At 35.1% G+C, this 13827-nt stretch overlaps 2 protein-coding genes across 2 annotated transcripts; both read left to right on the top strand.

Annotated features, from left to right (window-relative positions):
* Positions 1-9780: 9780 nt before the first annotated feature.
* LOC120158479 (protein KINESIN LIGHT CHAIN-RELATED 1-like) lies at positions 9781-11408 on the top strand. Its single transcript, XM_039169302.1, has 2 exons — positions 9781-10192; positions 10737-11408. Exons 1-2 carry the CDS (start codon positions 9927-9929, stop codon positions 11122-11124), a joined length of 654 nt encoding a protein of 217 aa, XP_039025233.1. The 5' UTR covers positions 9781-9926; the 3' UTR covers positions 11125-11408.
* Positions 11409-12490: 1082 nt separating this feature from the next.
* Positions 12491-13324, top strand: LOC120158482 (LOB domain-containing protein 1-like). Its single transcript, XM_039169304.1, has one exon. The coding sequence runs from the start codon at positions 12993-12995 to the stop codon at positions 13311-13313; it is 321 nt and encodes a 106-aa protein (XP_039025235.1). The 5' UTR covers positions 12491-12992; the 3' UTR covers positions 13314-13324.
* The last annotated feature ends 503 nt before the right edge of the window (positions 13325-13827 follow it).

Consider the following 13827-nt stretch of genomic DNA (forward strand, 5'->3'; position numbering starts at 1 on the left):
CCACAATTGAACTCGACTATTACTAGATTTCGCAATCTAGGATCACAACCCAGAACCCCTAATAATTATCATCAACAACCTTTGAGTAGAAACAAGGAAACCATAAAATGGGAAAAACTAACGGCATCACCATCCATACTCATCAAATAAAAGGCCCCTCAAAACTCTGCAACTACTGTCCAAGAGAAGACCATCACTGCAACATTCGATCGATTAAAACAGTCAGCGAGGGGTTATCGACACTTGGCCAGCAACATCAAAAGCGGTGACGATACAACACAACGCAAGCAGTACCCCAGAAACCTATCTACAATTCTGCAGGATCCTCCACTGCAAATCAACCGAAACCTATAGCCGAAGAGGAAGACGAAGCTCTTCTTGAGGAAGACAAAGAGGATCCATTAACGGGGATTAAAGGTAAAAACGGTCCGTTATAGCCGCGATCGACCTTTACCCGTTAAATTGCGGTCGTTATCGGTTGTTATGGGTGTGATTTCGTTTTACATCGTGATTTCGGCTGATATCAGTAACGGGAGCTGTCGATACCGCAATATAACGGCCGTTATACGGTCTGTCCCTGCTTGTGCCTATCTTAGCACACGACTTCAAGGGTATATGAGCCACGCTGGCATTATCAACGATTTTCTCGTACCTATGCACTCTCATCATCTTATTTAGCTTTTCTATTTTTTCAGTCCATTCATTTTCTTCCTGCGATTTATATGACTCTCCTTTTCCGATGGAGTCTTGACATTTCTCTTTCAGTATATTTGGATTTTCTCCCTCTCTTAATTCAAGAGGTGCCTCTCCATTATGAGTTGATTTTACGTTGACAGTTTCTAAAGAACCTAACGAAGGTTCCTCAAAACATTCAGAAACTTCATCTTCTTTGAAACTCTCTCTTTCTCTGCTGAGGTAGAGAATTCCAAGCAGACTTAAACTCCTTATACGAAATCAGATGATTTCTCGGTCGCTTTGTCACTTTCTTTCTCCATAGTCTCCAAAAGCTGTTCCGCGATCCGCGTTATCCATTCTTCATTCTGTTGAAGATGGATCAAAGAATCGGCTACTTCCACCTCTTTTCCCGACAAAGCTTCTAGTTCTTTCTCACCGTCTCCGGAAAACGGAGTCCGAGGAGGCAGAGGAACCGCCCCTGCTTCCCCTGTAACTTCAATAATGTCTCGCATCGATATGAAAGAAGATGACATCCTGAAGAAAAGAGAAAAGAGAAAAGAAAAGAAAACACCAGCAAAAGATATTTAAGAGAGGAACAAATAACATTGTCATTTAGAGATAGAGAAATATACCTTTGAGAGCTCTTCGTTCGTCGTTTGTGAGAGGAGAGCGAAATTGACTGCTACAGAGAATGGGGCGAGACAAAAATGTAGCAAAAGGGAGGGCGAGAGAGTGGGAGGCTGGAAGCTCTCGGCTATATTTTTTAAGTACCCCTTAAACCATCTCTAGTCTTCATCTGTACTCTAAAACATGTTTATCTCTACTCTAAATATAAAATAATAATTCATGTTTAATATTATATCTACGTTATCATCAACTCTACTTTATTCATAATATTTAAACTATTATAATATTAATTTTACAAATAAAAAATAAAACATATATATTTTTAAAAAATATCGAGATATAATACATAAATAAAACATTTATAAATAACATTACGAAAATATAAATAAATAATAAAAGTACAATTAATAATAATAATATGAAAAACATAAGTTATATAATTATTTATTTTAATTCTTTAAATTAGAATATTCATTCTACAAATGTTCAATTAATGCATTTCGTAGAGTAAAATTACTATGTTTATTCATCTAATTTTAATATATTTTTATATATCTTACAATTTAATCATAAAACAAAAATTAAAAATTATAAAAAAAAAGTTTTTTTTAACATTACTACAGTAGCACGCTACATGTAGCCTGCAGTTTCAAATATCTTCACAGTAGAGATCAGTTTAGCGCAGCGTTGTACCACTCCAAAGTGGAGATATGTGCCACATTATTGCAGCGTTGGAGATGCTCTAAAGGGGATGAACAAGAGAGGAATATTAGGCGATGAAAGAACCAGAAAGCATATTTGGGCGGGGAGGGATGAGTCTGTACTGACTATTGTGTACTATAATTCTGTTTTGAAGAATTTGTTGAGTTTAGCAATTTGGCCTTAACGTCTAAGTTATTAACGAATATACCATTTCATTTCAAAACATGGTCATACGTTAAGGAACCGTTGGAGTTAGGGATGGCCACGGAAGCGTCTTTTGACTTAGAATTTTTAAAATTTTTAAGTTTAGGTCGGATTAGATATTTTTAGATATTATGTTTGATTAAACTCAGATTTAGAGAAAAAATATCTGATCCGACCATAAAAAATATAATTTTATCTAATACGTTTAGGATAATTATAATAATATCACTCTATATATTATTTTTTTAATTAAATTCTTATTTTTATTGAATAAATAATTTTTTTTAATAAATATTTTATTTCGGGTCGTGCCAAAATCGAATTTTATATGAAAAATCGGATCGAATTTGATTCAGATGGAAGGTATATATTTTTTGGTCGGATCGATCAAATGAAAAATGTATAATTTTTAAGTCAGATCAAATTGATTGAAATCCGGCTCGTGTCTATCCCTATTTGGAGTGGCCACAAATTTTTATAATTATCAAATTTTGTAACTATTTGATTATGATATAAAATAATCATAATTAAATACCTTACAAATTAGTTGAGAGGTATTATATAAGTGGATGTTTAGGTGGCCCAAAACCCATAAAAATGCCTTTAATTTATAAAATAAAGTTGAACATTTTATTGAATAATTAGAAATTATTTCTTCATTTTTAAATATATATATATATATATATATTAAATTAGAGTATATTTGTTTGATGTAAAATATTTTTCGAAAAACGTTTTTCTTATTTTCCAGTGTTTAGTTGGAGGAAAACTAGTTGATCAATCTAAAACATTTTCCTGGTCAACATAATTTCTTTTTCATTTTTTGAAAAATGACTTACGAACTGATTTTTCATAAGTCATTTTTCGAACCTTTCACATAAAAAAATACTCAAAATAATTTTATTTTGTGTATCTAATATTAATATAATATTTTAATATAATTTTAATCAAAATATTAATTATTAAAATATTAATTATTAAAATATTTAAAATATATTAATTAATATTTATAATAATATAATATTATATTTTTTAATATTATTATATTATACTCAATTATATTATAATAATATAAGATATTATGTTTATATTTTAATAATATATAATGAATTATTAATAATGAATAATATTTTTTGTGTGTTTAATATTAATATAATAATCTAATAATATTTTATTAGAGATGAGCTTAAAAGCATTCAACTCTCTAATTTGTGTACTGTTTCTGTTGGCAATTTTATTAGAGATGAATTGGCGACAGAAAGAGAACTTTAGACCCTTGAGCAGGCGGAGTTGTTATTCTATAAACAAAAGGCTAAAGTCTACTGGATTAAGGATGGTGACCAAGGTACCCGTTTCTTTCACTCCATGGTGGCTAGCAGGAGGATGAGAAACACTATTTGAGTCCTTTATGATCAAGACGGGGTCAAATTGGATTCTTTTGAGGATATGCCGAATGAGGTCATTCGATTCTTCAAGAAACAACTCGGGATGGTTGATCCGGATGTTAAGTGTTACAACGTAAATGTCATCAAGGACCACCTTAACTATTCACTGCCTAGAGGTGCAGTTGATGCTTTAATCAAATATGTTTCTGATGTGGAGATTAAAAATGTTATTTGGGGTAAAGGGAATAACAAATCCCCTAGTCCGGATGGCTTTAATTCTTACTTCTTCAAGTGTGTTTGGCCTATAGTTGGAAATGATTTCTTGGCCGCTATCAGGTACTGCTTCGAAAACTCTTTTATGTTACCGTCTTTTAATGCTCTATTGTAGTCTTGGTCCCTAAAGTCTCCAACCCGAGCATGGTTAAGGATTATAGACCCATTTCTTGTTGCTCTGTCATTTACAAAACTACTACTAGGATCTTGGTGAATCGGTTGTCTGTTATTTTCCCTAGCATGATCTTAATGAATCAGTCTGCTTTTGTGAAGGGGAGAAGCATTGTAGATAATATGCTTCTTGCCCAGGAACTTGTTTGAGGCTATTCTAGGAAGAATATATCGCCTAGATGTGCTCTTGAAATAGATTTGCAGAAGGCTTTCTATTCTTTAGACTGAGAATTTGTGAGGATCATCTTACATACTTTGGGTTTACCTGAAAAATTTGTTGGCTGGATATGGGTTTTTATTACGAGCCCTAGTTATTCAAGTGTTCTTAATAGTAGCTCAGTTGGTTACTTCAAGGGTGCTTGGGGTGTGAGGCAGGGGGACCCCTTTCCCCATACATTTTTGTCCTGGCTATGAATGTTTTATCCAGGCTTCTAAATCTAGCTGCTGCTAAGGGGGTGTTTAATTTTCATCCTAAGTGTAAAAAAATCGGGCTCACCCACCTTTGCTTTGCGGACGATTTGCTCATCTTTTGCAAAGGTTCCATGGACTCTGTCATTGGGGTGCAAGTTGTCTTGGACATTTTTTATTCGATGTCGGGTCTAAAGTTGAATGCTAGCAAATGTGAAATTTACCCTGCTGGAATTTCTGCACAGCAGTGTACTGCAATCAAGGACATTACTGGTTTTAACCTGGGTAGTCTCCCGGTGAGATACTTAGGTGTTCCACTGGTGTCTAGGAAGTTAACTGTGAAGGACAAAATCAAGGCTAAGTTGAATTTGTAGGCCAATAAGCACCTCAATTTTACTGGAAGACTACAGTCGATCGGGGCTGTTTTATTCAACATGGCAAACTTTTGGTGTAGGCAGCTTATTTTACCAAATGAGATTATTAGAACAATCGAGCAGCTATGTTCTTCGTTTTTTAGAAGGGGTCTGATTTGCCTACGAAAGGCGCACGTGTTAGCTGGAGGAAAATTTGTTTATCGAAGTTCGAAGGGGGTTTGGGTGTGCAGGATATCGGTGTTTGGAATAAGGCATGCATCGTGCACTTAATCAGAAAACTGTTAATGAGGCTCCCTTTGGGTGGCTTGGTTGCGATCCTATGTGATTAAAAATGATGACTTTTGGCAGTTGAACATTCCCAATAATGTTAGCTGGAGCTTCAAATGCCTTTTGAAAATTAGGCCTGCTATTTTTCACCTTTTTGCTAGCTCGACTTCTGACCTTAGTGTGAGGCGAATCTGGGAAGGCATGTGCATTACAGCGCCCAAGGTCCCTTGGCAGCACTTGGTCAGGTTCTCTGGGCGTATCCCCAAGCAGAGCGTTATTACATGGATGGCTATGTTAAATCGTCTTCCTACGCGGGTTAGATTTTAAAAATGGGGCTAGGTATCGATGATGTCAATTGTGTGTTGTGTGGTCTCGAGGCAGAATCTAGAGAGCATTTAATTTTTTACTGCAATTTTGCAAAAAGCCTCTGGGGATCTATCATTGCTTTGTGTGGTGTGTCTCGAATGATTGGCAGCTGGGATGGTGAGCTGGCTTGGGCGATCCATTGTCTCAAAGGAAAGTCTCTCATCGTTATGGTTCTCAAGCTCGCCTGGAATGGTCACGTTTACTGCACCTGGAAAGAGAGGAACAATAGATTGTTTGGGGGCAGTGCGAGGTCGGTGGAGGTTGTTCTGCAGGACATTAAGGAAGCTATTAGGATTCGATTGATCGGAAAGCCTATTAATAGAACTGACCTGAGGAATATCACCCTCTGTGCTAGTTGGAGCATTCCTTAATTGAGTATTTTTCCCTTTGTTTCCTGCTGCGATTTTGTTTAGCTTTGTTGGTTATTCTTATGTTTTGTTGTCTTATGTATACTATAATTTGTAGCAAGACTCTTGTTTTCTTGGGTAATGAATAGAATTATCCAAAAATAATAATCTAATAATATTTTAATAAAATATTTAAAATATATTAATTAATAATTTTTAAAATAGAGTAGAATACTTTTACTTTAATAAATAATTAATATAATTTATAATATTTTTATTTCAGTTGAATGTACTAATATTAATATTTTTGTTTATAAAAGTATAGAAATAATATTTTAATAATAATGAATAAATTATTCTAATATTTAAAAAATTAAGCACGAACCAACTTACCTTAGTGGTTAAACGAATCGTTGCTGTTTCTAGAGGTCATGGGTTCAAATCTAGCAATTGTAACAAGGTGTGATTAAACGTTCATTGTCAAATAGTTGAGAGCATTTAGAACATATTATACTTTGTATTCACCTTAGTTTAATAAAAAATATTTAAAAAATGATAAAATTAAGTTTTTATGATAAATAATATTATTTATTGTATTTAATATTTTTAATAAATAATTTATATAAATTCATCGGCTAGTGTAAAATAGTTTACACAATATATTCTAAACACTGTAAAACGTTTTCTAGAAAATGTAATTCATTTTACAGAAAATATTTTTCAAAAAATATTTTCAATAAAACAAATAGACCCTAATATATTGATTTTGTTCATGTTATAAATAACACGTGACCTAATACAATATTTGGTATTAGAGGTGCAATCGGGTCATTCGAATCGTGTTTGGGTCGGGTCATTTCGGATTGAGTTATTTCAGGTTAGGATTGCATTTGATTTGATTCAGGTCAGACCGGGTTCGGGTTTAGTTCAGGTCAAAGGAAATTAAATTCTGTTTGGGTATTGGGTTGGGTTAATCTCAGATCGGTTGGTTTCGAGTCAGGTCAATATTGGATCGTTGGTTTCAGTTCGGGTCAAGCTTTAGATTTTCGAGTCAATTCGGGTTGGTTTCGGTTTGGATCAACCTTTAGATTTACGGGTTAATTCGGGTTGGTTTTGGTTTAGATCAACCTTTAGATTTTTGAGTTAATTCGAGTTGTTTCTGTTTAGGTCAACAATCTTCACTCTTTGTCGTCTTAATCATCGGTGCTACTCTTTATAACTTGTAATTCAAAACATTTATGTGACTATATATTGTCACATCCCAAATTCAGGGCTAAAAGTTTTAGTTTAAATGAATTAAATCAAATTAGAATATTTTGAAGTATAAAAATAACTTTATAAACCATTATAAATTTTAGGATTGATTTAGAAGTTATTGGACATAGAGATAGTCTTTTAATAGAGTAAAAATTATATTGAACTATTAAACTATTACTAGATGTGGTGATGAACTAATTGTATAATATAAAATGAGAAAAAAATTATATCATTCTACTATTTATCTAATTACTAAAAATAGATAAAAATAATAATAACAATACTAAATAAATAAATAAATTATTTGTTCACTTAGACTCAATTATCGAGTTAAAATCATGTCAAAGATCGGTTCAGAAATGAGTAAATTAAATTTGGGTTGTTTTCAATTCAGGTTATTTCCGGTTTGGATTTTTTTCGGTTCGGAATGATTTTGGTACGGGTTGCTTTCGGTTCAGTTACTTTCTATTCAGATTGATTTCGGTTAAACTATAATTTGGGTCGGTTTCGGTTCGATTTGATTTATTTCGGGTTTCGAATCAATTTTGGATTATCTTATTTGTTCTATATCAGGTCTCGATTTGAGTAAATCGATTCGGGTAATCGGGTACGGATCAAATTTGCTAAGTCTATTTGGTATAATGGATATTTACCAAATTCGTATTAAGATTGATCATAAATGTTATATTTGTTTACATGTAAAGGTATAATTACTTTATGTCATTCTAAAATTAAAAATTAATCATCTATTAGTAATGTTTTAACTAGTCACATATTTCGTTAACAAAAGCATCCAAGCATGTAAAACAAATTGAAAAAAATGGATATTCTTTATAAGGTGATTATAATGTAATATTTATTTAGATTTTTTTTCTTAGTCTATTATCAATACATACATATCTTGTAGACGTAATTGTTACGACTCAAAACCTTTCAGAAAATTAACATATGAAAAAGATGACTACTTTTGACGAATTGGGTTTAACGGGTCCTCTAGAATGCATTTTGATCGCTGGGGAGTTTAAACCCTAGCATTAGCTAAAACGTTCGTGGATAACATTGAAAATTTGATTTGGTGTAAGGACTTTATAATTCAGGGACTGTCAAAATGGGATGACAACAAGGTTAGAAAGATCTTTCTGGTTCATGATGCTAGCATAATTTTGAGTACTCTTATATCACCATAAGAAACTGATGGCCTTATTTGGGAGCACCATAATATAAGTTGCTATTCAACCAAATCTGGGTATAATTGACTTTTTATGAAGGTCGACATTGAGAGAGATAGGCTACCCATGGAGATACTTTCGAAGCTTTTCACATTGTCTAAAATAAAAGTTTTTGGATGGCAAACTTGTTACGATGTATTACCCACAGATTTGAAGCTCTCGACAGCCGAGTTGGGTTAATGAATCATTTCCATATGAAATCAGAGGATCGAGACGATCCTTCATGCCCTCAAGGAATGTTCCATGGTCGAGGAAGTTCTTACACTCTCAAGGCTAGACCACAAGATTATCTCCTCTAACGCCACAAATTACAAATCTTGGTGTGGCTTGAAGCTTGAGAAAGAGTTTTGTGAGACATCCAAGACCTTATTCACCACTCCAAGATTGGTGGGTGTTAACTCTAAAAATTCATGAATCAAAACTCATGACGGTTGCATAAAGATCAATATTGGTGATAAGAGACCATAATGACATAATGATAGGAGGTATTGGACAATGTTTAGACAGGAGACACAATACAGAATCAATGGAGGTGGCTGGCTTCACGAGTCTTAAACTCGCAACCAAGATTGGATGAATTCATGTTATTATTATTGGAGATGCTATTTTCATCGTTAACAAACAAGTGTACCACTAAAATAACATCTTAGTGATAGAATTATTGTTTAAGAAGGTGCATACGACATATCATTCTAGACGATTCCCCGACCTTCAAGGTCTATTATATCAATGTTCATAATCTTATGAATATGGCCTTATTTAGTACCAATCCTTTCTTCTTCTTTTTCGATGAATAAGAATATATTAAAAATAACGTTATCCTTATGCCATTGGAATATGAATGAAAATATATTATTCTAAAAAAACAATATTAACTACCGTACGTAAATAATGGGCGAATATAGTATAGCCGCACAACGACTATAGACGGCAATTTCCTACTCCCAGCCAATCCACCAGAACGCTACAAAAAACAGTAAGCAAGGAGACGAAAGCGAAACCCCATCTCCTGTCTCAAATTCAGTAAAAATCTACGCTTCACAACAAAAGGAGAACGAATGAACTCTTGAAGCTCATGAAAGCTTTCCACCTGAACCTGTTATTCTCTCCTCCAAATGGATTTCCTCTCTCTTTTACTTCCTTTTTTCTTTCTTAAACTCTTTATCAAATTAAAATACCCAAATTCTCTGGTCATGAGACGCTTTCTCCAAGCGACCCTCTACCTCCATCGCTATCATTTTCATCCCTATTAATCATTCTCTGACTCTCTTTTTTTTAATTTGTATTTGCTGTTTTTTTTAATAAACCAATGATTTTCCAGCTGAGATGATTTTTTTCTTAGCTAATGCGGGGTTAAGTTTCCGTTGAAACTTCACCGAATGTGAGGCCGTTTAGCGTTATCGTAACCGGAACTGAAACGGAAGAGGCACCGAGCGACTCTCTTGTCCCACACCTTCGGTTTCACGATCAAAGCTAACGAAAAGGGATCAAATCCACATTGATGAGTCTTCCCTCGACAATCCGGATCCTGGTTAGTTTCTCTCTCGAGACACTATTTCCTCCGGTGATAACCCGAATCTGGCCTTGGATTATGCCACGAAATCGATCGAGAAGTGTTCGGGTCCGGATTTGGAGCTGGCTATGAGCTTTCACATTCTGGCGGTGATTTATACTAGCTTGAGAAGGTTTGAGGAAGCGGTTCTGATCTTGGAGCTGTCCATCGAGGTGCCGGTTTTCAGAAATGGGTCGGATCATGCGCTGGCGAAGTTTTCCGGGTGTATGCATTTAGGGGACAAGTACTCCATTTTGGGTCAATTAGACCAATCCATTAAGTTCTATGACTCTGTCTGGAGGATCCAGATTGAAGCTCACGGGGATTTGGATGCTAGAGTTGCTGAGACTTGCAGGTAAGGTAACTAACCTTCCATTTTTTTCAATTAATTTTACCAGTTAGTTCGCGAGGTGGGTGAATGAATGTTTCTTTAGTTTCTTGTCGCTAGGAATAAAACGTCTAGTTACTGATTATTTGAAGAATGAAAGGCCATTGTTGCAAGAGAGATAAAAATGGTGTTAATGACTATAATAACTAACTGAAGTTATAAAGACATGTTTGCAGACAGGACATGGCTAAATGCGAACCAGAAGATAGGTTCCACTTGATAGTTAGAGCCTTACCACACAGCATTGCTTATGATATTCCGAAAATAAGTGGTTCCTCGTCTGCCTTCGTTGTTAACAAACTGGGTCCAGAGGGTTATCTTACAATGTTGTTTTTTGCACACTGCTTATTGGTTAATGGCTTAATTCTAACCCGCTGGGTGCAAACGATAAAGCCATAGACAGACCAATTAAGCAACCAGGGCAGAGAAAAAAAAAGATGTTGCAATTTGTTTTCTTGATGCTGTTGCATTAATCAGCATAAGTGCATTCTGAACTTATTGAAAATGTCAGGTATTTAGCTGAGGCCAATGTTCAAGCGACGCAATTCGACGAAGCTGAAAATCTATGCAGGAAGGCCCTTGAAATCCACAATGAGCACTGTGCACTGACATCCCTTGAAGACGTGGCTGACCACCAGCTTATGGCTCTTGTGTATGAGGCAAAGGCTGACTATGAATCTGCCCTTGAGCACCTTGTCCTTGCTAGCATGTCAAAGATAGCTGACAATCAAGCAAATGAGTCGGCTAATGATATTAGGATTGGCAACATTTATTCGTCCCTTTGCAGATTTGATGAGGCAATTTTTGCCTATCAGAAGGCACTTACAGTATTTAAATCCATAAAAGGCAAAAATCACCCTTCTGTAGATTGTAGAATCAGTCTTTATTCATCTTACTGATCTCTATTACAAGATAGGCAAGGTAAGGGAATCCAAATTCTATTCTGAGAATTCCTTGAGGATATATTCAAAACCTGTACCTGGGACTACATCAGAGGAAATTGTTGGCTGATTAACTGAAGTGTTGGGCATTTATGGGGAAGCTCGAAAGCTCTTTCAAGAGTTCTGTGAAAAAGCTCCATGCTAGCGGGGAGAACCAATCCGCTTTCTTTGGAATTGTATTCTAACCAGATGGGACTAGCAAATGTGCAACTGTACAGAATAGATGAGGCCATAAAGTTATTTGAAAATTCAAGAAATATATTGGAACAAGAATGTGGAGCATATTGTTAGAGACTCTTGGAGTTTATAGAAACCTTTGCTCCACCTATGATGCCAGGGGAAGGTTAACATTCTTCTGCATTCATTCATGTTCATGTTGCCTCGGTAACCATGTAATCCCTGTACTTCGTTTTAATTGCTATTTTTACTTGTTTTAACCATGCCTTGCGTGGTCAGGCTGTTTAAGAATGCATTTATAGCAACATGTATAAATCGACAATAATCGTCTCATATCAGATAGCAGCATATAAATTTATCAGCAAACTTACTGATATTTAACATAGGAAATAAGGCAAAAATCAAGGATCTCCACTTTGAGGAGCCTGCATGCTCCCAGCTCCTTTACACATATATTCCAAGGTTTTTGCCGGTTAATTTGATTGTTGATATGCGGTGGATAGGAATTGAACGGTTAGTTGTAGTTTTCCGCCAATGAAAATGCTATGAAATTGAAATTTTGATTGAAGCTTTCATCTCAAAATGTACTATGGATGAGATTTTTCATTTACAGACGATTATGAGTTGTCTATTCTTTTGACACCGAAACAATGAACTTGAAAATATGAGTGTGTCTCGGGGTCATATTAGCATTGTCTATCCTGATGTGATAAAAACTACGGTGGTATGCAGTAAAAGAAAAAGATGTGATTTCGTGCACGGAAGTCTTAAATCACAAGGTTTGGACCGAGAAAGTATTTTTAGTATGCCTAGTTCTAGGCCTGTAACCTTAGAATATAAACAGTGCACCTAACATACATGCTCCCTTCCCGACCAGTCTAATAAAAAAAGCGGGGTAAAGCCGAAGTGTCGGTGATCCGCGCGTGGACTGCATGCATAAATTGACAAAACCCAATAACAGATCGGAATGTTTCTAATTTCCAAGAAAAAGCCCTGAAAAGCAACGACACATAAGTCAGAAAAAAAATTATAAAAGCACGTGGGAATTGAATTCAGTGAAGCTATAGAGATTAAGGATACCATTTTCTTATTAACAGTGATGAACAAATAGAGATATGACACGTTTTGTGTTGATCAATACCACTGTCGTAACAGCGAGTTCCACATTTTTCAACAATGCCACGATCGTGATCCTGTCTTCAAGTGGCCGCCTCACCAATTTCCCAGCACCAGCATTTGAAAACTTGGACCCTACAAAAACAATCAAAGCCGTGCCCTATCTCGCTTTCTTGGACTTCATACACCGACTTCCTTAACCATATAAATAAGACATTGCTTCACGTTACACATGTAGTCCTAAAAGAAATGGATTTAGAATCTCTTGCAAGAGCCAGGACCCATCATCCATGTGCTGCTTGTAGGATGCTACGCCGGAGATGTGACAGTAGTTGCATTCTCGCTCCGTATTTCCCCTGCCACGAGATCGACAAGTTTGCCAAGTTACACAAGGTTTTCGGTGCTAGCAATGCAATCAAAATGATTCAGGTTGGTAATAATAAGCTTAATCTGCAGTTGTGATATTTTGCGACATTGATATTTTTTTATGTAAATCTAAGGTACTAATTGATTCTATGAGTTTCTGATACCAGATGGTAGAGAAAAGAAATAGGGAGGATGCTGTGAAAGCGCTGGTCTATGAAGCAACATGGAGGATCAAAGACCCGGTTTATGGCAGCACAGGAGTTGTTTGCCAATTGCAAAAGATGGTGCAAGAACTTGAGATGCAGCTTGAATCAACAAAAGCTCGGGTATTGGAGTTGCAGCAGCAAAAAGATCAGTTCTGGAACTTTCTTTCGAATCTTGATCTTATATCTCCCATTAACGGAGGCAATTTCGCATTAGATTACCATGACTCTATATCATATGATCCAGCCAAGTTCCCTGCAGAATGTGACGATTGGATCATTTAAGTCATAGAAAACCCGTATACGTAGATCGATGGTTTCTTCTTCAGCATAAGCTTATGAACTATACAATTTTAAAGGAATACATGTATACATACATATATAAAAAGAGGGGGTGGAGAAATTTAAACTGAGAATAACTTGTCTCAGTATCGTAGCATTGATTTCACAAGATTTATTGTTTATTTTTCTAACTCAAGGTGTCGTAAGAACCGTTCTTGGACGTTGATGCATGTTAAAAAGAAAAAAAGATCCAGAAATATCTTATTATATAGAAACAAATTCTCTTAATTATTTGGTCCTTCTCTTTTTCTCTTCGTATTACTAAATTTCAATTTAATCTTTAAAATTTTTAATTTTTAATGACGAGAGATTGATATTCTACTATATTGTCATTTTTTTTAAATAAAAGCATATAATTTTATTAAGAAAGAGAAAAAATATCTAAAATTACAATGAGGGGCTTGCAATTAGATTCGTAAACTAATCAAATAATTAGGATATTCTCCCATAACCATTA

This window comes from Hibiscus syriacus, unplaced genomic scaffold (genome assembly GCF_006381635.1).
Source record: "Hibiscus syriacus cultivar Baekdansim isolate YM2019G1 unplaced genomic scaffold, ASM638163v2 tig00111317_pilon, whole genome shotgun sequence".
NCBI lineage: Eukaryota > Viridiplantae > Streptophyta > Magnoliopsida > Malvales > Malvaceae > Hibiscus > Hibiscus syriacus.